The sequence below is a fragment of the Manacus candei genome, unplaced genomic scaffold (genome assembly GCF_025592945.1).
Source record: "Manacus candei isolate 608988 ecotype Guabito, Panama unplaced genomic scaffold, ASM2559294v1 h1tg000037l, whole genome shotgun sequence".
Lineage (NCBI taxonomy): Eukaryota > Metazoa > Chordata > Aves > Passeriformes > Pipridae > Manacus > Manacus candei.
This window is the reverse complement of record NW_026138085.1, coordinates 2,662,511-2,681,261: the sequence shown is the minus strand read 5'-3', so window position 1 is coordinate 2,681,261 and position 18,751 is coordinate 2,662,511. Positions and strand designations below refer to the sequence as shown.

Here is an 18,751-nt window from a genome sequence, read left to right as displayed (position 1 = left end):
ACGGCCTTGGAGAGCACCCCTGACCCTTCCTCCCTGTGTCCCAGCAGCACCCTGCAGTGAGTGTGTGAGGAAGAAGCTACTTTGGGTGACCCCATGTCTGCTGCCTCCCACCACCCCAGTTCTTGTAGGTATAGAATAATTCCTAATTCCCATCCAAACCATCCTGCATCTATTGCTATGTCCTACCCGGTGCCCAAAACTCTCAGGGCATTTTCCAGGATCTCAGCTGCATCTGAGCCTCACAAATCCACCAGAATACCTTGCCCCTTCTAGGTTTTCCCTTCCTTGCCTGTGACCCCATTTGGGCATCATCTGGTCTGGGGGTTCTGCAGCCTTTGCCAGAGCTCACTGTTGCTGTTGTGCCTGAACATCCAAGAAGGAACAAGAGCCACCCTACAGACCAACAGCCACCCAGCCTCTTGTATTCCCAATGCCAGGAGGTCCAGCTTGAATCACCAGCCAAGGCAGAAAGTGCCAGAGAAGAGCGATCCCGGTGCATTCCAGACCTCCAGCCTGGCTGCAGGTTTCCTGACACCAAGGCATCTTTCTGGGAGTGTTCAAGGTTGTGGCAGCACTGGGTGGTGGAACATGCATTTGATGTCTGCCCCATCAACAGGGCTGAGTGTGTGGATGCTGGAATGGGCACTGCCTCCTCCTGCACAGAGTGCCAAGCCAAGTCAGGAGCTGCAGGAAGGACCTGGCAGGGAAACTCCTTCAGCTCCTTCCTGCTGCCTCGGCTCTGCGGATTTGGGGAAGTATCTGTGGGACTCAGGCTTTCCAGCCCTGTAAGAAGGGGTCTCCAGGTCTCCTCAAAGCTGGCAGGTGGCAACCCACCCATGCCAGGTCCCCCCAGGACAGGAAGATCTGCTTCATTCCAGCCTGGGCAGGCAGCAGTGTCTCATGGACACATGAGAAGAGGCTCTGATGTTCCCTAGATCCCACCAGCCTCAGAAGGCAGCTTCCCACGGAATGCCAGGCTAAGCCAACCTGGCAGCCAGGTGGGGAAGACAGGGATATAGGGAGAAGGTGGCTGAGACCCTACATGGCAGTGGATCATCCCAAGGATGCTGGTGACTTCAGCTGGACTCCCAGCAGTCCGTGTCAGTCTCACTGGGTGAGCCATAGGAGATCCAGCCACTCACATCCCCAACCCCTCTCCTCTGCACCAAGACACACAGAAGGCAGTTGAAGAAGAACAGAGGGGTGGAGGGGGAAGGAGGGAACACCCAGAACAGTGGAACAAGACAAGGACCAGAGGCACCCACTCCCATCACTGCTGTTACTACCATCCCATGGACCCATGTGGAAGATCCAACGCCCAAGCCAAGCACCCTGGCAGCTCGTGCTCCCTGTCATGCTCCCAAGGCTAATGAATGTGTTGATAATCGTCCTCCACATACCCAGACGCCTCTGCATGATGGGAAAGGCCACATCACACTGGCAGAGGCCATGCCTGATGCTGACCCCCCCCCCTTGGCTTGTCCCAGGGCAGCCCACCCCGAGCAGCAGAAGCGGCCGCGGGGATCCGAGGTCCGGCGGGGACAGACTCTGGCCAGGGCAGCAGCCAGGGCTGGTGCATTGCTGCCAACTTTGAGGCAGCCCAGAAAGCAGACCTAATTCCAGTCCCCTCCCTCCTGCCAAGCCATCTGCCTGCCCTGAGACCACTGAGAGGATCCTGAACAGCGTTTCATCATTACCGACCCATTATGGAAAGTGGACGAGCAGTGATTGATTATAATGAATGCAAATACCTGCCTTCCGACCCCAGATTGGCAGGACCTGACGAGCTCTCCCACTAAGTAGTACAGTGTGTCCTTCCACAGGCTCTGCAAAGCGTTCCCATCCTCCTCAGCTTTTCCAAAAGCCATCAGGCACAGCTCTGCCCATCTAGACCTGCCCTAGAAAACCATCGCATCCAAAATCTGCTCTCCATTAGCCCTGAGGCCCTGCTCCCACCCACAGATCCCACAGGCTCATTTCCAGCACCCGAACCCTTTGGGAAGGCTTTCCCAGAGTCCTCACCTTCATTAAGAGGGCAAAGGACAGTCCCCTCACTCCAGGACAGGGAGAGAGTGGGGGTCAGCAGGGTGGGAGCTGGGTGCTCTGTCACAAGAGTGGCATGTCCCTACAAAACAGGCACATATGTCCCACGCCAGAGAGATGCTGTGTCCAGAGACAGCAGCAGCCAGCTCTGCTGCAGGAGGCCACCAATGACGAGGTTTTCCTGCAAAACCAGGGCACAAGCTCCAGCCTTCAAGGATGAACTCAGTTGCCCTCCAGTAGCCAGCAAACAGTAAGTGGCAGGAATACAGGAAAGGATGGCACTGTCCTGCTGCAGGCAATGGGTAAGGGGTAGGTGTGGGGACCAGAGAGAACCACTGTGGCCACAAACTCCATCCAAGGGAACTCAAAGGACTGCCCAAGCCAGGGAGAGATGTTGTGAGCAGAAGCGCCTGGTCCCTGAGCTACAACACCAGACAACAGAATGGACCCACCAAGACCCTGGTCTCAGACCCTCTGAGCAGGCTCTCCTGCCTGCCTGCAAGGTGGTCACCCATGCCAGGGTCATTCCTGATGAGTGTCTGTCCAGCCTATGGCCAAAACTCTCTGCTAGCATCTCTCACCCAGCTCCCGACCAGGTCACCAGGGACAAGGGGATGGCAGATACCTCTGGTTTGCACTTCCCACAGCCTTTTCAGGACCATTGTCATCTTCTGATCTCTTTTCTACACACATCAACCCATCAGCCCACCCTGCTCCACCCTCAGGTACCACACCAGCTGGGGCCATGCTCAGCCCATGCCTCCACCATGAGTCCCAGCCCAGTTCCAACCCTTGATTCACACCAGGGAGCACTTCTAGAAGGTCACCCTTGGCCATGCAGAGGTGCCTTAAGGGAGCAATTGCTTGAGGGAACACCCCAAGACAGGAAAAGCAAGAAGACCAGAGAGGACTCCCTGACACAGGCAATCATCCAGCAATGCCAAGCACAGCTACAAACCCTGGAAGAGCAGTGCCCTGGGTCTCCAAGGCAGCACCTCCAATCCTCCTCCAACTCACTCCACCTCTTCTTTTCTCATTTACTTTTTCTTCCCTAATTCTAAATCTCCCCTCCCCAAACAGCTTCAGTGCTGTTTGCTGTGACTTCCATATAAACTTCTCCAGCACAGAGGTGATCCTCCCCCTGCCTGACCCCATCTGAGCTTTCTCTGCCTGGAGTTATACGTATTATTTTCATTCAAGCTGCAAATCACCTGCTCCCCTCTAGCACCCCATCTTCTGGGCAACCTCATATTTTCCATCCTCCAGACCAGTCAGCATCTTATCCAGGATGGAGCTGGACCGTGGGGATTCAATGACAGCAGTTTTACTGGCCCTTCAGCCCAGGCTTTGCAGCACAGCCCAGCCTTGAGCTGCAGCAGCCAAGCTCTGGGAGCACGGTCATTCAGCAGAGAAAGAGCAGCACAGTGATTCATCTTCCCTTTGATCTTTAGCCTACCCTTGCAGGCTCAGTACTCTGCCCCCAAAATTTTGGGCGGTTGGCAGACATCTCCACCTCCCCCCCAGACCAGAGAAGGTAAGTGCTGAGAGGTGCTGGCACCGTTCAGGAGTTCTCCTGCTCCACACCCCATTCAGTAGGCGAGCAGACGCCTGGCTGCCAAAGTTGCCAAGGAGATGAGCTTCCTCCAGAGCCTCCCCTCGCCGCACGCGTCCGCCGAGCCCCCGCCGAGGACAGGCGTCCTCCGCCATCTGCACCGGACAGAGCGGCTCACAGCGCAGAGAACAGCCCACCGGGGAGCGGGGCAGAGCCTCCTCCCTCCAGCAGCACCGCTTGGGCACGGCAGAGAGGAGCAGCAGTCGGGGAGGGGGTGTGCTCACACCCTGGGAGCCTCCAGTGAGCAGAGAGGGAAGGTTGTAGTGGCATCTCTGCTACCCCCCAGCCCGGCTCCCACCGGGCCGGCACCGAGCGCGCTGTGAGCGGAGCACGGAGCAGGCACGGGAGCACTGACAGGAGCTGCCAGACAGCCCCGGCACCTCCCGGCTCAGTGGGGGCACTTCATCACCCCCCAGCACTTTCTTTGCTCCTCTGCAGCGAGAACTCCTCAGACGACCGGAGTCGCCCAGGGGCTCTCAGCCTCGCAAACCTCCTGCCCACCACGGATCGGTCTCCTGGAGCTCCTCCCGGCCAAGTGCACTGCTCAGCTCCACCCTTCCCACTGTGTCCATGTGGACACCTGCACAGCTCACCTGGGGAGGCCCAAAGCCCATGCCAGGGCAACACAGCTCTCCTCTACGCTCAGTGGTGTCACGCAGTGACTCAGGAGGGGAATGGAGAGGAGGCAACTTCAGCACCAGCACCCAGTGCCCTAAACCCGGCAAAGGAGCATCCACTCCCTGTAGGAGCCATGTCACATGTGCCCAGGAACTGGCTGCCCCTCCAGTCTGCTGGGAGAGGCACCCTCAGCCCAGCAGCACAATACCAGAACTGATCCCTTGCCGCACTTTGCAGCAGATTTTGGGGTGTGCCAAGTTCCTGAAGGCTCAAGGCCCTGGTGACCAAGGTGTGTTTTGCCTTACGCAGCCCAAATGAAGCAGGGAGCTCAGATGCAGCAGAGCATGGCTCCTTCTTGCCCGGTGATGGAGTTTATTGCTTCTGTGCTTCCAGGCATGCACCAGTTTCTGATCCAGATCCAAACCCAAGCCAAGGTGTCGCCCATGATTTAGAAAGGGTGTTCTGCCTCAGGGCCCCTATCTAAGGGCTGTCAGCTGGCAGAGTACAAAGGGCCACCAAGCAGCAGCTGGGGCCGGGGCCTGGGCATGGAGCAACCCCAGATAGAGAATTCAGTACTGCTGGGATTACTCAGGAGCTGGTGAAGTCTCCTCTTACTCACAGAGATCCTCAGGGAGATGCTTTATTTAGTCAAACGTTTCTGAAAGGGGGACTGAGAAAACAGCCAGGCTTTGCTCTGCACACAACACGTGCATGGGAGGGGACAACCTCTGTTGTGTCAGGTACCACTAAAGTCACTTGGAGCTGCAGCACCAGCCAAGCAAAGTTCCAGTTGCCAGATCCTGGGTGACTCATCTGGGAGACGAGGACCTGACCTGGCCACAAGGACCCAGCCATCCCAGGTCCACTCCAGACCAAATCCTACATGAGAGGATTTGAGAGAGCTCCCAGAAATGTGCTGTCCTTGCGAGGGGTCAACGCTCTCTGCAGCACAGTGACCGCTCCCCATCTGCAGAAACCCAAGGCAAGAAGGAAACAAGTTTTCACTCTTCTGCGAACCCAAGGAAGTGTGATTTTCTGAAGGTGGTGAGAAATAGTTTCAGACAGCTCTAATTAGCAAGGTGGTGCATGAGAAAATCCAGCTTTGCTGCTCCCTGCACCACAGCTGTCCTGGGATGGAGGCAGAGCACCGTCACCAGCGACCGGAGCCCACCCACACCCCTCCCCTGCGCCTGCCCAGCTTGGAGTGAGCCCGATGATCTGCAGGACAGTAGAGAGGGATATTTTTGCATGAGCTGCTGGCCCAAAGTTGCCAGTGCTATTTCAGGCAGCAACACCTACACTGTAATCCAGAGGGCTGTATTTTCCAGCGGGCACTTCAAAATCCGGGCTCCCTCCTCCCTTTGCAGGCCAGCTCTAACCAACCTGGCTCCAGGATCAGCAGACAAACAGCTCCCAGCATCATGTGGCCACTGAGGCCAATGCCACAGCCCCAGCACTTTCCTGATTCCCATTGGGACCAATGCACCTTTGGACTGGAAAAAAAAATAAATAACTCATCTCACCAGAAGTACCTGCTGCAACAACAGGTCCTCTGCCTGCAAATCCTCCCAGGGATCTGCCACCACCAGATTACCTGCCCAGGCTAAGCTAGCTAATCCTACAGGCGAGTCACAGACCTCATCCTGGAGCTCAGCAGCCTTTTCGGTGAGGTGCTTCAGGAGACATACAAGCTCTAATTAAAGCTACTTTGCAACTCTCTGCATATGGAGGCAGGAAGATGTTTGTTCCTCTGTGAAAGCAGAAATCAAGAGCCCAGACAGGTTAAATCCTCACTCTCCCATGTACAAAATATCTGCACATATACCTTTTGCACAGAAAGCATGGACTCATCCAGATTAGGAAGCAGGTGCTGACACAAGCTACCCTTAAAGACCAGGAAGGTCAGGACCTCAATCCCCTCTCTGGATTCAGGAGTGGTCCCAGCGGGGATAATGCCTCCAGCTCCCACACCAGTGAAAGCCAGTATTGTGTCTTGCACCTATTTCCTCCTCCTTGATCTGTGCATGTAGGCACAAAGCAGATATGAGACCATCCAAAATTAAGGAGCTAAAAGATATGAAGAAAAGAGACAGGAGGAGAAGCAATAACAGGAATCGTTATATAACAGTATGAAAAAAACAATAATACTCCCAGTGCAGAAGAGGTTTTAAGATGGGCAAGTGGGTGGTGAGACCCACAGGATGCCAGGCCCAGGGACCAGCTGCTCCCTGTGTGCCAGGGAGATGCAAACCCATGCAAACCCAGAGCTGCAGAGGCTGCACACCTCTGGGGTTTGCAGGTGGGGAAGTTCCAGGCTCCAGAGCCTGCCCAGCAGTGGGATGGCCAAAGCAAGGATCCCCCTCCCTGGATCTCTGCTCAAGGGGCACACACAAAACAGCCCAGGCCAGACCCCCACGCACACCAGCTGAACAGACCAGCACTCCTGTTCTGCCTCCCTCACCCCGTGCCACCCTTCCCTCACCTCCAGCCCTCCTGGCTCTGCCCAGCGAGGGTCTGGGTCCCTTGCAGAGCCTCAGCACCCACTTTCTGTCCTCCAAGTGAGCTGTGCAAACAGCAGAGACTCTTCCTTGGAGAGAGACACGGATTCTCCAGTGACAGGTCTAATCCTACATCGCATCCCGGACCTCGGCAAGCAGCAAGAGCAGGAGACACACAGCATCTTAGCCAGTGAGAAGGGGATGAATCACTGGAAAACAGACCCAGGCACAGAGCCAGAGCAGGGAGAAGATGGTCCTGCGAGGCCTCCATCTTTGGGAGCGGGAGGATTGGAGTGATCAGAGCCACAGGGTCTCCCCTTCCCACTCAGAAGTGACCCCAACATCTGTCCCCCAGCTCTGTAACATCCCTCACTCAGCTGCAGCCCAGCTGTCCCTTGGAGCACATGCTGTGCCTGGACATCCACCCCCTGCCAGCTCTGGAGCTGTCACAGCCCCCATCTGCAGCAAGAACGGGAAATACCACTGCACCCCTCCAGATCTGCCCTCCCAGCACAAACCACAGAGCAGGAAGGCAGACCACGGCCTTGTTTCCCAGTTCACACACCTTTCCAGCAGCTCAGGTGCTACAAATCAGAAGATCCCGCCAGGAAAGTCACCTTCAGAAGTAACCTCCCAGCTGAACCCTGAGCATGAAGTGCTCAGGGAACCACCAGTTCAGCAAGATGAGGCTCCCTTTTCATCTTCATCGCAGACCCAAACCACAGCTATGACAGTTCCCAACCACCAGCTTTTATTTTTCCTTTGGAATCTGCCATAAAGCTCTGCTGAGACAACGCTCCCACCAACCTGCAGCATCCCTCAGCCAGGGAGCCGAGTCAGCCCATCAGAGCCACACAGAAACAAAAGCATCAGCTCCAAGAAGGTGTCACGGCAGAATGACAACTCTTAACTTGTTGTTACATCAGCCCACACATTAACGCTTTGGGCCTGAGCCAGGATGCCACGGAGAAGCCTCCGTTCCCCTTAAAGTCGAACCCTGCTGCTCAGAGATGCGCAAGTTTGGAATCCTTTTTGATTGAAAAAGAAAAAAAAAAAAGAGCCACATACCTTTTGATGTGTTTTCCCCTGACAATGAGACCGCAGTCCCGAGAAATTCCCCCATTTACCTTCCTCTTAACTCTGCCACAGCTCTTTCACTAAATCCTCTCTTTCCACGATGGCCCACATACAGTTGCACATGAAATTAGTGCCTCCCAAATTAGTTTTCTCGCATGCAGTCCTAGCCCATTTTCCTCAACAACATATTATGGTTCCACCTTTCTCCCAGGAAACGCAAGCTTCTAAATTTATCTTTTGGATAACTAAAAAAAGAGACAGGTCTGGCTTTGACAATCCAGGGTCATCAGCCCTGAATGGCAGAGCACTTGCCCCAGAAACATCCAGTTAATGACACAACAACAACCACCACAAAGCAGTACACATATGGTCATTACAGAGCTAAGTATAACTTGACAAAGTACAGTGCTTTTAATGAGGCAAAAGGCCAATTAGCCTGATGAGGATGTGTCCTGCTGCCATTGAGTGGGGAGCCTGGATTCCCCGGAGATACACCTTGTATGTCCTCGTAACACATCAAATACGAGGGATTCAATCCATTGCTGAGGGCACGGCGCGGCACTCGGAGCTCTCCGGGTTAACGCCGGCCTTCCCCGGATTTTGTGACACAGTATCCAGCATTCAGGCTGGATGGAGGGCCAGGCGTGCATTTTTGTCAGCTCAGATCCGAACCCTGAGAAAATGCAGGCATTGTGCTCGCCCGGTCCCCGCCGCCCAGCCCATCGCAGGTGTTCACCTGCCAGAGGACAGCAAGGAAAATTCAGGCACAAAAGCAGGGACGCTCCGGCGGGCGCTTCCCGTTGAAGTCATTTCATAACCGCGTTTCCAGAGGTGCTGGAGGAACAGCACAAGCCACCGCGCGAGAGCCGCGACCGGAGACACCGAAATGCGCGGAACGAACAAAAGAAAACCCAGCCTCCCCTCGCGAGGCCGTTATTTGGGAAGAGGCAAAACTTCCCGGCTCTTAGGGCACACCTGGAGCGCTGCCCCTGCCCCAGCCCCGCATCCCGGGCCCGGCCCCCTCCGCATCAGGGGCGGGGGTCGCGACCGGAGTCAGTGGAGCCCCACAGGCCGGCGGCTCTCCCGGCCGGGGCTGCCACGGCCGAGACCCTCGAGGAGGAGAGGAGAGCGGCACTGGGGCGCTGGGACCGCGCCGAGACACCGGAGGCTCCCGCGCGGCACCGCCGGGCGGCCGCGGGCTGCGGGCGCTCCCCGCACCGGGCTTGGGGCTGCGCTGCTGGCGCGGGGCAGGGCCGGGGCTGCGGGACCTTGAGCCGAGCGAGCGGGGAGATCCTGGGCAGGGGGATGGGGGGCAGCGCGGCTGCGGCGGCCGGGCCCAGCGGAGCGCATCGCATCACATCGCATCTCATCGCATCTCCCCCCGGTGCGGGCGAGGCTCCCGGGGCCCACCGGGAGAGAGGTGGGGGGGCGGGGGATCGATCGCCGGCCCAGCTCCCTCCTCCAGCTCCGGGCGGGTACGGACCTGTCGCCCCGCGGCCGCCCGGGACGCGGGGCCAGCGCTCCCCGGCGCCGCTCCGCCACCGCCCCCCGCCGCCGCTCCGCCATCGCCCCCCGCCGCCCCCCGCCGCCGCGGCGCGGCCCGTACCGCAGTCAGCGCAGAGGATCCGCGACACGTCCTGCTTGAGGTTCTTGCCGCTGGTGTCGAGCGGCGCGAAGGCGGTGCGGTAGACGAGCGGCTCCTCGGTGGGCTCGAGGAAGAAGATGTAGCGGTGGTTGCGCTTCACTTTGAAGCAGGGCGCCTTGGAGCCCACGCTGATGAGCTGCTCCCGCTGCAACCCCCCGCTGTTGCGGGGCCACAGGTCGATCACCTTGACCAGGACCCCCCCGGCGGGCCCGGCGCCGCGGCTGTCATTGCCGCCGGCGGGGGGGCCCACGGACTGCACCTTGCCCTCCAGCACCACCGCCGCCGTGTACGCCTGGTCCTGCACCGACTTGAGGCTGGGCGAGTAGCAGGCGAGGGAGACGCCGAAGAGCAGCATGGAGAAGCCGGGCGCCGGGTCGCGCCTCATGCCGCCGGCTGCCGCTCGCTGCCCGCCGGCCCTGCGGCGGCGGCCGGGCTGCGGGGCCGGGCTGCGGGGCTGCGGCGCGGCGGGCGCGGCGGGGCGGAGCGGAGCGGCGCGACGCGGGGCGGCACGGGGCGGCACGGCACGGCACGGCACCGGCACGGAGCTGCACGGCAGGGCACGCCACCGGCGCGGCACGGCACGGCACCGGCACTGGCACGGCGCGGCGCGGCGCGGGGAGGAGGCGGGATGCTCCCCCAGCAACCCCTGCCCCGGGGATGCTGACCCCCCGCACCCCCCGGAAAGGTGATTCCCTGCCCGGGGACTCCCCGTCCCCGGGGATGCCCGCTGCGGAGGGGGATCCCCGCATCCCTGGAGGTCCCCGGGGACGGAGGCAGACCGCGTTGCCTCCCTCTAGCTATGGAGACAGCCCCTCGAGGGGCCCCCAGGCGTTCGCAGAACACCCACCCCCCCTTCCCCTGCAGAGGCCACTAAAGATGCGTTCATTTGGGGGCGGCTGCAGGTGACACGGGGGTTCCGCGATGCGCAGGGACCAGGAGCCGGGGATTCCTCTTTGCCCGATGGTTTTATGGAGCTGGGAGATTTGTGCTTGAGATTCCCTGCACACCTGAAGGAAAGGCATTAACATAGAGACAAACGATGCACAGCACTGGCCGGGGAGACAAAGCCGCCTTTCATGCCCTTCTCCTGCTGCCTCTTGTTAATAAACAAGTGCTTTACCCTGCAGTGGCTTCCAGGAGGAGTCGCTTTAAGCTCCAAAAGGTGCTTGTTTGGGTTTATTTTCAAAGCTGATCCTGAAGCATCTGCACTCCCGAAGCCTCGCTGATAGTGCGGAAGGGATCCGAGTTGCTCAATTAGCAGCAGAGGATTTCATGGTTGTTGTTGCACTAGATTCTGCATTGAAGGGGAGCGGCCATAGTCCCATCCCACGGAGGTGACCTGGCGGCAGGAGGGCTGGGCTCAGCCTGCTCCGAGGCGATGGCTTTGGGCACAGACTGCAACGGAGGCACAGCCCTGGCCCAAGGGCCCTTCCAGCCCCGGGGGAACCCCTCAGCACACCCCAAGAGGTGACATGAGCTGGGTCTTTGAGTCCATCAGCGAGAGCAGAGGAACACAGATGTCAGGATCGGGATTTACTCTCCATTTAACATAGCACAGCCAGAATCATCAAGAAAACCGGGAAGGGAGCCGAGCCTCTGTGCCCAGCCCGGCACAGGCGCGGGGCACAGCCTTTCCTCGTGTTTCCTTGGCTCAGGGTGGGAGCCAGCGCTGTCCCACCGCTGGCACACGAGGGCACAGCCCCAGCACACACCCCCAGGGCTCTGCAGCCGTGGGCGGCCGTGGCCCCGCGCTGCCAGCCGGGACCACTGCTCTCGCCCCTCTCCGGGAATGCCGGCAGCTCCCCGAGCAGCGCTGCCGCTTCAGGGCCGTGGTGCAGCGGGAGCCCCGCAGTGGGATCACAGCGGGGCTCGGGGAGCCTTTACTTCTTCTTGTGCACATTTTCTCTTGCTAACTGTGGTTCTCCGTGGCTTTGTGTTTTCAGATGTTTCCGAAAGCTTTCTCTTTTCCCCTGATTGGTGACCGTGCAAAACTGCAGAGGAATGCAGGTGGAGGCAGAAGGGACCAGAAGTGCTTCCCACGGCAGAGGAGGGAAGAACAGTATTTTGGATTCAGGAAGCTGCTTAGAGGAGCAGGGAAACCACCCGACTTCTCTCTGGTTTTTACACAAATCTCTGAGAAATTCCCCTTTCCCCAACATTTTGCTCAGACAGCAAAAGAGGTTCAGCCTGAGAAGGAAGGAGATATCTGATAGCATAACTTGATCTGGAGCTCGCTGCTCTGCCCTGCCCCTCACCAGAAAGGACAGTTTCATGCCCAGGCAGTTGAGCTGCTAATCCTTATCTTCTTCTGCAGGTTGAAATCCCAGTGGGACACAGTGGTTCCACCACTGAGAGAAACTCAGTGCAAGATATCTGTGAGGCCTCTGAGGCAACTTTGAAAAGTGATGTTTTCCTCTGTCTCTGGGGCATTTTGGAGTCCAGAACACTTATATTCAAAACAGGGCACTGGTGACATCTCCTTTTAGCAGTATTTTTCCTGCTGTTCAGCCTAACTCTTGTGAAGTAAACTGATCTTCAGAGATACTTGCATTTCTCTTATCATTTGGGAAATGGTTTAGGACTAAATCCCTTCCCCCCTTCCATGCTGCTTTTCCCATATAAATGTAAAATCATTCTTTTCTGTAGGTTCTTGGGCATTTTGACACATGAAATGAATAAAGGAAAGCCCTGGGTGCAGTCACCAGACCAACCTGGACACTGGCTTTGAGAGAATGGAGCCTAAATAACATACTTTAAAAATATCTCACTTCAATTGCCTTGCAAAGACTCGACCCTTGTTCACAGACTAACAAGATAACTCAGGAGGTCTGTGATCTGCTTTCATTTATCCAATCTCCCCTACCTCTCAGCTGTGAAAACCCATATTTGCCATCTTGAAAAGGGCATCTGAACTCAGCCCAGATTCCACCCTGCCTGGAGGACCCCAAGCATTCAGCAGCACCATCAGAGGTTTTCATCCCTCAGGCAAATGCTGTGGGGGCTGGTTTTTCATTTACCCCCTTTAATTTCCCTCCTGATATTTCCCAGGGATGCCTACAAAACAAAGCACCTCTCAGGTCTCTGTTTCCCTCTGCCAAGGGAGCTCCTGGCACAGAGCCCTTCCTGGTGATTGATGCCACACAGGGCAGTGTCCCAGTGCCCCTCCCCACCTCAGGGAACACTGCAGCTCTTCTGCAAGGAGAGATGTTGACCCCCAACAGCACAGGCAGGCAAGCTGCACTTCTTCAGCCTCCTCCACATGTTGCAGACCCTCAGCCTCCTCCATACTGGTCAAAGATGTGCCCCTGCAGATCTGATGTGGGGCTTTTAGTATAACAGGGAACACAGCACAGAACCACAGAATATCCTGAGCTGGAAGGGACCCACAAGGATCATTGAGTCCAACTCCTGGCCCTCCTGGCAGGACATCCCAACAATCTCACCCTGTGCCTGAGAGTGTTGTCCCAAAGCTCTGACAGGTTTGAGGCCGTGCCCACTACCCTGTTCTAGTGCCTGACCACCCTCTGGGGGAAGAACCTTTACCTAATATTTAACCTACCCCCCTCTGACAGAGCCTCATTCCATCCCCTGGTGTTATCCAGCATGGGGCTGTGCTAGGGCTATCCTCAGAACCATGTGTGCATTCCAAGTGTGTCCCTCCACCTTCTCCAGCCCTCCCCAGCACCAGATCTATCCTGGTTCCCTGCAGGGACCCTCAAGCCCTGCTGGTGTGAAGATGGCAGACTCAGCAGACACCCCCCTCATACCCCAGCCAAGGCAACACAGTTTTCCTTCCCCATGGGACATTTCTTCCCTGTGACAGTCAGGTGTTTTACAAAAGCCCAAACAACAGCAGATCCACTGCAGACATTTTTTTCCCCACCTCAATGTCTTTTCTGCAAGGATTCAGCTTGTTCATCTTGGGGCTGTCCAGCAACAGGGGCTGTGTAGCCCATGGAGAACATCAGTACCTGCAGGGCAGTATCCAGCCCTTCTCCAGGACATACCAGACTCCTGGCACCAGGGGGGACACCCCCACAGCCTCAGGTGAAATGAGAAAGGCAGATGATAAATAATGAACACAGAAATTATATGGAAATATCAAAGCCCAGCACTCAGTTTGAGACTCCAGCCTGGACATTTATTAACCACAGAATCATGGAATGGTTTGGGTTGGAAGACACCTGAAATATCATCTAATTCCAAGCCCCACTGCCATGGGCAGGGACACCTTGCACTATACCAGGCTGTTGAGAGGGTCATGGTCAAATAAGCCATATCTTGGCAGTCCTTCCAGGCAGATAAGGACTGGGATGGAGAGTGACCTCCAAAATCATCTATTCCACTGGCCTATCCAAGGCTCCAATGAGCAGCATGGCTGCACCAAAGGAAACCAAGACCCATCTCAGAAGTCCTCCACTAGCAATGCTGTCATGGCATGACTGCCAGCTTCCTCCTGTCCCACTGTGTTCCCATATCTCCTGCCTGTCAATGGCACTTGCCAGACCTCTGCCAGCAGGGGAAGGCAAAACGGAGGGATGTAGATGTAGGCTGCCTTTCCAGAAAGAAACCATCATGGCATGGAGACCTGATCCAGCTACCCCTCCTTGCCTGAGCTGGGAGAGCACTGGTCCACTGTCATTATGGGAGATGCTCAGCAACCCAAAGAAAAGTTGGGCACATTTGCTGTTGGGAGACAAACCAGTACTTTACAAGATGGATTAAACTCATCCCAAAAATTCTTTTATCTCTTGGCACATGGTGACCAAAGGGAATTAAAATCAAGAGCAGGTGGTTTCATTGGCCTGGCAGAGAAGCTATTAGGGTTCCCTCCAGTCCCTTTGTGACATATTCGCCCAGGCTCCAGGAAGGAAAAAAAGCCACTCATCCTTCAAGGAAATGCCTGCCTCTTTTATTTGCTGCCCTCCCCGAGAAACTCATTCACTCCTTGTCCACCCACATGAGCAGGAATGATGAATGAAAACAAACCACAAACAATTCAGCCTTCCCTTTTCCCTCCCAGCCTTCCAATCAGACGTTTCAGTCCGTGCCTCAGCACCCAAATTTTGCCGGTTGCTCATTCCGGTTGTGTGCCTGTGGATCCCTGGCTCGCCGTGCCGCTCACACGCTCCGTTCCTTGGATATAGGCAGCTGCATCCAACACATTCCTCAGCACCTCCAGCTCTGGGAGGGCTTCACCCCACTCGGGGTGGAGGAGACAGGGGGAGCCTGGTTCTGCAGGGCACCACTGCCCACCCTGCCTGGGGCCGGAGGATTCCTCTGGTGAGACTGGCAGAGGTGGACACCGGCAGAGAGCTGGGTGATCAGCAGGGCAGCACTTCTTGTCCCCCAGAAGGACTGTCTTGGCCAGGCACTGTGATGTGTCACCAGGAAGGTGACAAATGGGTGCAAAATGGCACCAGCAGGGGCAATGTGTCTTCAGCTCCCGAGCGCTCCAGCCCAGTGAGAGACCCCTCCATCGCAGAGACTCTCCCCAGGACTGGGTTTCTCGGCCAGCCACTCTGATGTTTCTCTCTCTCTTCTCTCCACACAACCTCCTTACACCCCCCTGTGTATTAAAGAACTATTGCAGGTATGTCTGTGCACCTCCGAATTCCCTCCGTAGATAAAGTCCCCCCCCATTTTTGCCCGGTTTGTGTATTTTGATGTAAAAATACTCTGAGTGGGTGTGTAACTTATTACATGTGTAGGAAACACAGGGAAGGAGGACTTGAGGTTGCACCACAACAGAGAGGGACAAGGCTCCTTGTCTGGCTTTGCCCTTGATTCCCTATTTAAATATGATCTGCCTCTGTTTAGATAAGGGACTTTCTCCAAATGACTTCTGAGATCCAGGAGACCATTTCTGCAGCAACAAGCTACTGCTTGCAGGCAGCCCATGGCTGGGAAATGCCCTTGATATTACAGAAGTGGTAACTTGTTTAATGGACTCAAATAAATAGGAAAGCCCAGGAGCTCATGTGGCAGCATCTGAGCCATGTACTGAGAGGTGCAGAGACCTTAGGGCAAGGCTAAATATAGGTCTCACAAACCAGAACAATAGAACTTTTACTGAGAAGATAATCAAGCCCTGGAGGAAACTACACAATATAAAGCTTAGATTTAAAATAAATGTGAAATGAGTTGGTGGATTTGGGATCAGTTCCTTATGGAAAAGTTTTCACGCCAGAAAAATCACTTGATGAAATGCACTTTTTAATTAGCAGTTTCAGCAAGGAGCCAGGGGGACTGAAGGGGTGCTGGAGCCTCATCCCTCACATTGTCACCTTACCCTTTGCAAGGAGTGCTGGGATCAGGAGAAGGGTGGGCTATCCCAGGCTGGAGAGGAGCCCTGTTTGTTCCCCTCGTGACTCCCCATCAGCATGGACTTTGTCAGGAACATCCCAAAGACAACATCCAGGGCAGCAAGTGCTGAATCCTGGCAGGAAATCCACAGCCTGGGCATGGGCACAGAACAGGTGCCAGTTCCCTGCACACCAGTCCCTCTTTCTCTGCCTGCTGGAAGCCAGGTTGGAGCCACCTGGGACTGTCCAAACCAGTTTTCAGGTAGCAAGGTCCTCAATGCAGCATCCCTGCTCAGTGGCCAGGAAAGAAGGCTGGATCTGGATCCTACCCACCAGGACACACTGTGGCACTGCCATGTCCTCACCCAGCTCTCCTTCAGTCAGCTAAAGGGATGCAAACTAAAAGAATAAAGACCAAATTGTTTTTACTTCTCTTCCCTCTCCCTTTCCTCGCTTCATATCACAATCCTGTGCTTTGCAAATAAATTGTGTCTTTATGTCTCCTTTTCTCAATGAGTTAATGGAAATGATTTTTGCTCCAAGGTGGAGCATGAAAGTCTCACTCAGTGCTGAGCATGAGAGCAAGATGCAGGGCCCAGGAGGCACAGAAGCTCCTGCTACCCTGGGGAGTGATGGGTTGAGTCGGGCTTTTGAGCCCCTCCAAGCATCTGAGCCTCAAGTTTCAATTTTCAGCTCCATTTTCAGCTCCCTCTCCTCCTTGCAAAGTCTGTGCAACAGCAGTGGGAGGTTACAAATAGAGCAAGGCAGCTCATCTGCTGCATCTCGCTCGTGTGATCCGTGGGCACGCACGTGCTGTGCCGGATCCTCCCTCCACAGGCACTCCGAGACTATCCCAGCGTATCCATGGAGTGGTGGCCACGCGTCTTTCCCGGTCTGCAGCTCCCTCCTCAGCCCTTTGCTGTGCACGTCCTGGCTGGAGCTGAGGGCACAGGCGGCACCACGTGCATCTGCACTGAGATTAACCCTGCAGAGCCGGGGACAACGAGTTGTATTTCCTCATCCAGAACTCATCGCCCGGGAAGGCTGCCAGGCCAGCTCTGCCAAGGCAGAGGCTTCAGTGGGAGGCTCTGCTTGCTACAGGAGTGGTGGGGCACAGACAGCACCACCACTTACCTACCCCAGGGGATGCTGTCCCTGCCTCTCTGTCCCCTCCTGAAGTGTTGGGATCACACATACATGCTCGTTTGGTTTAGGGAACGAGAGGAGGGATGATGGGAGGTGGTCTCATTTAGTCAGTTTGAGGTCAGTTTAGGTCTGACTTAATGGTGGCCAAAAATTACCTGGAGGGCAAGTACAAAGGCAGCAGAGCCAAAGTCTCCTTGGTGGGGCATAACACAGGGTAGCAGCCCTGTAGTGCAGCTTGGGATGCTGAGGGTGGGCATCCAGATGATCTTACCTTTCCTGGGAGGTGGTGTATCCCTAGGAGAGCACACAGCATGGGAGAAGGGGCTCTTCATTGTTGGGCTTCAGTGAGGCTAAGCCCAGTGAGGCCGTGGTTATCCTGACCTAGTGCTGATAACAGTCATGGTGCCAGTACCGGCCAGGACCATTTCAGGGCTCCCATCCCACTACCCCTTCTAGGATCCTGAGACTCTGGGATATATGAGCTCTAACCAGTCTGGCATGGCTGTTTCTGATCCTCCAATTAGGGGGAAAATGCTGGCTTCCTGTGACTCAACACGGAGTACTTAACCCCTTTCCCCTTCCAGGAGTCACCACTTCTTCATGTAAGGAAGCAGTGGGGACGAGAGTGAGGGTCCCAGAGCCACTTCAGAGAAGGGATCCTGCACATCTCTCCTGCTTCCCCAGGCTGGGGATGGCCAGAGAGCCAGCAGGAGCCGTGGCTCTGACCTGGGGAAGAGCAGTCTCTCCCAAGTGCCCTGCCAAGCCTGTTCCTTGGGGACACTCCCTGGGCAGGGTGAGAGAGGAGGTGGTGTGGGAGGGTCTCCAGTTTCAGTGGGAAATGCCTGACAGCAAAAGGCTTGATGAAATAGCTGTTTTAGTAAAGCAGAGTAAAAGGAGAAATATCAAATGCAGTAAGTCTTATGCCCCTTCAGAAGCAGGACACCCTGCGTTCCTACAGCATCAGATGGACCCAGCATGGATTTTCCCCCAGTGCCACACATATTACTCCCTTGGAAAGAAGTTCTTCCCTTTTGGTCCCTCAGGCCCTTATATATCCTTCCTTTTATTCTATCTTATTAAAGCAGCTGTTTTATTATGCCATTTGCTGTCAGGCCTTTCCTACTGAGATGCAGAACTAACCCCCTCTCTCACACCACCCCTCCCAGGTGTGGAACAGGAATTGCCTCGTACATGCTGGAGCCCCTTCCCAGCCCCCAGCACTGCTTTCAGCAGAACAGGGGTCTGTAGCTGCTGTTCTGGCTGCAAGACTGTCCCACAACTCCCTGGCAAAGCCAGTTTGCTAGTGGTCCTGTTTTGTAAATAGTTTTCTTTCCCTAACACAGCCTGGGTGCTCCACACACCACAGTCTCTTTCCTGCTCCATCCAGACCTTGAGGGATCCGAGCACTGTGTCTCCCCACATGGTATTTGCTGAGCAGCTGTAAAACAATTAATTGAATTTAATTATTGAGAGGATGTTCGTGTTTCCTGCACGTTTACAAACCATGCTATCTCAGTCACACCAGGGCTGGTCTATAATTCTCTGTTTAATGAGTTCCTGAAATATTCCTGTAAGCAATATCCTCAAACTAGCCTCTCTGTCTAGGCACACTGTGAGAGGCTTAAAGCACCCTGATGGATCTATGGAGCAGCCTGGCCACAGGGCACTGTTCATATGGGCAAAGCAAGCAGGGAGAGAGGCAGCAGCTCTGTCATGTGCCCTGCAAGGGGGAGCTCACTGGTGCTCAGAGGTTGGTCCACACTCCAAGCTAGGACTGTCTGCCTGCTCTGACAAGGCAGAAAGCTGG

General features: G+C 55.8%; 1 protein-coding gene across 4 annotated transcripts in view; it reads right to left on the bottom strand.

The window, feature by feature from the left end:
- The window catches only part of NRG2 (neuregulin 2), a 160,977-nt gene extending 151,074 nt beyond the window's left edge, over positions 1-9,903 (bottom strand). For all 4 annotated transcript variants that reach the window (XM_051793691.1, XM_051793690.1, XM_051793692.1 and 1 more), the window contains exon 1: positions 9,455-9,903. In XM_051793691.1, the coding sequence (XP_051649651.1) occupies positions 9,455-9,878 (424 nt within the window). In that variant the 5' untranslated portion in view covers positions 9,879-9,903. The remainder of the gene's footprint in view (positions 1-9,454) is intronic.
- Between the last annotated feature and the right edge of the window lie 8,848 nt (positions 9,904-18,751).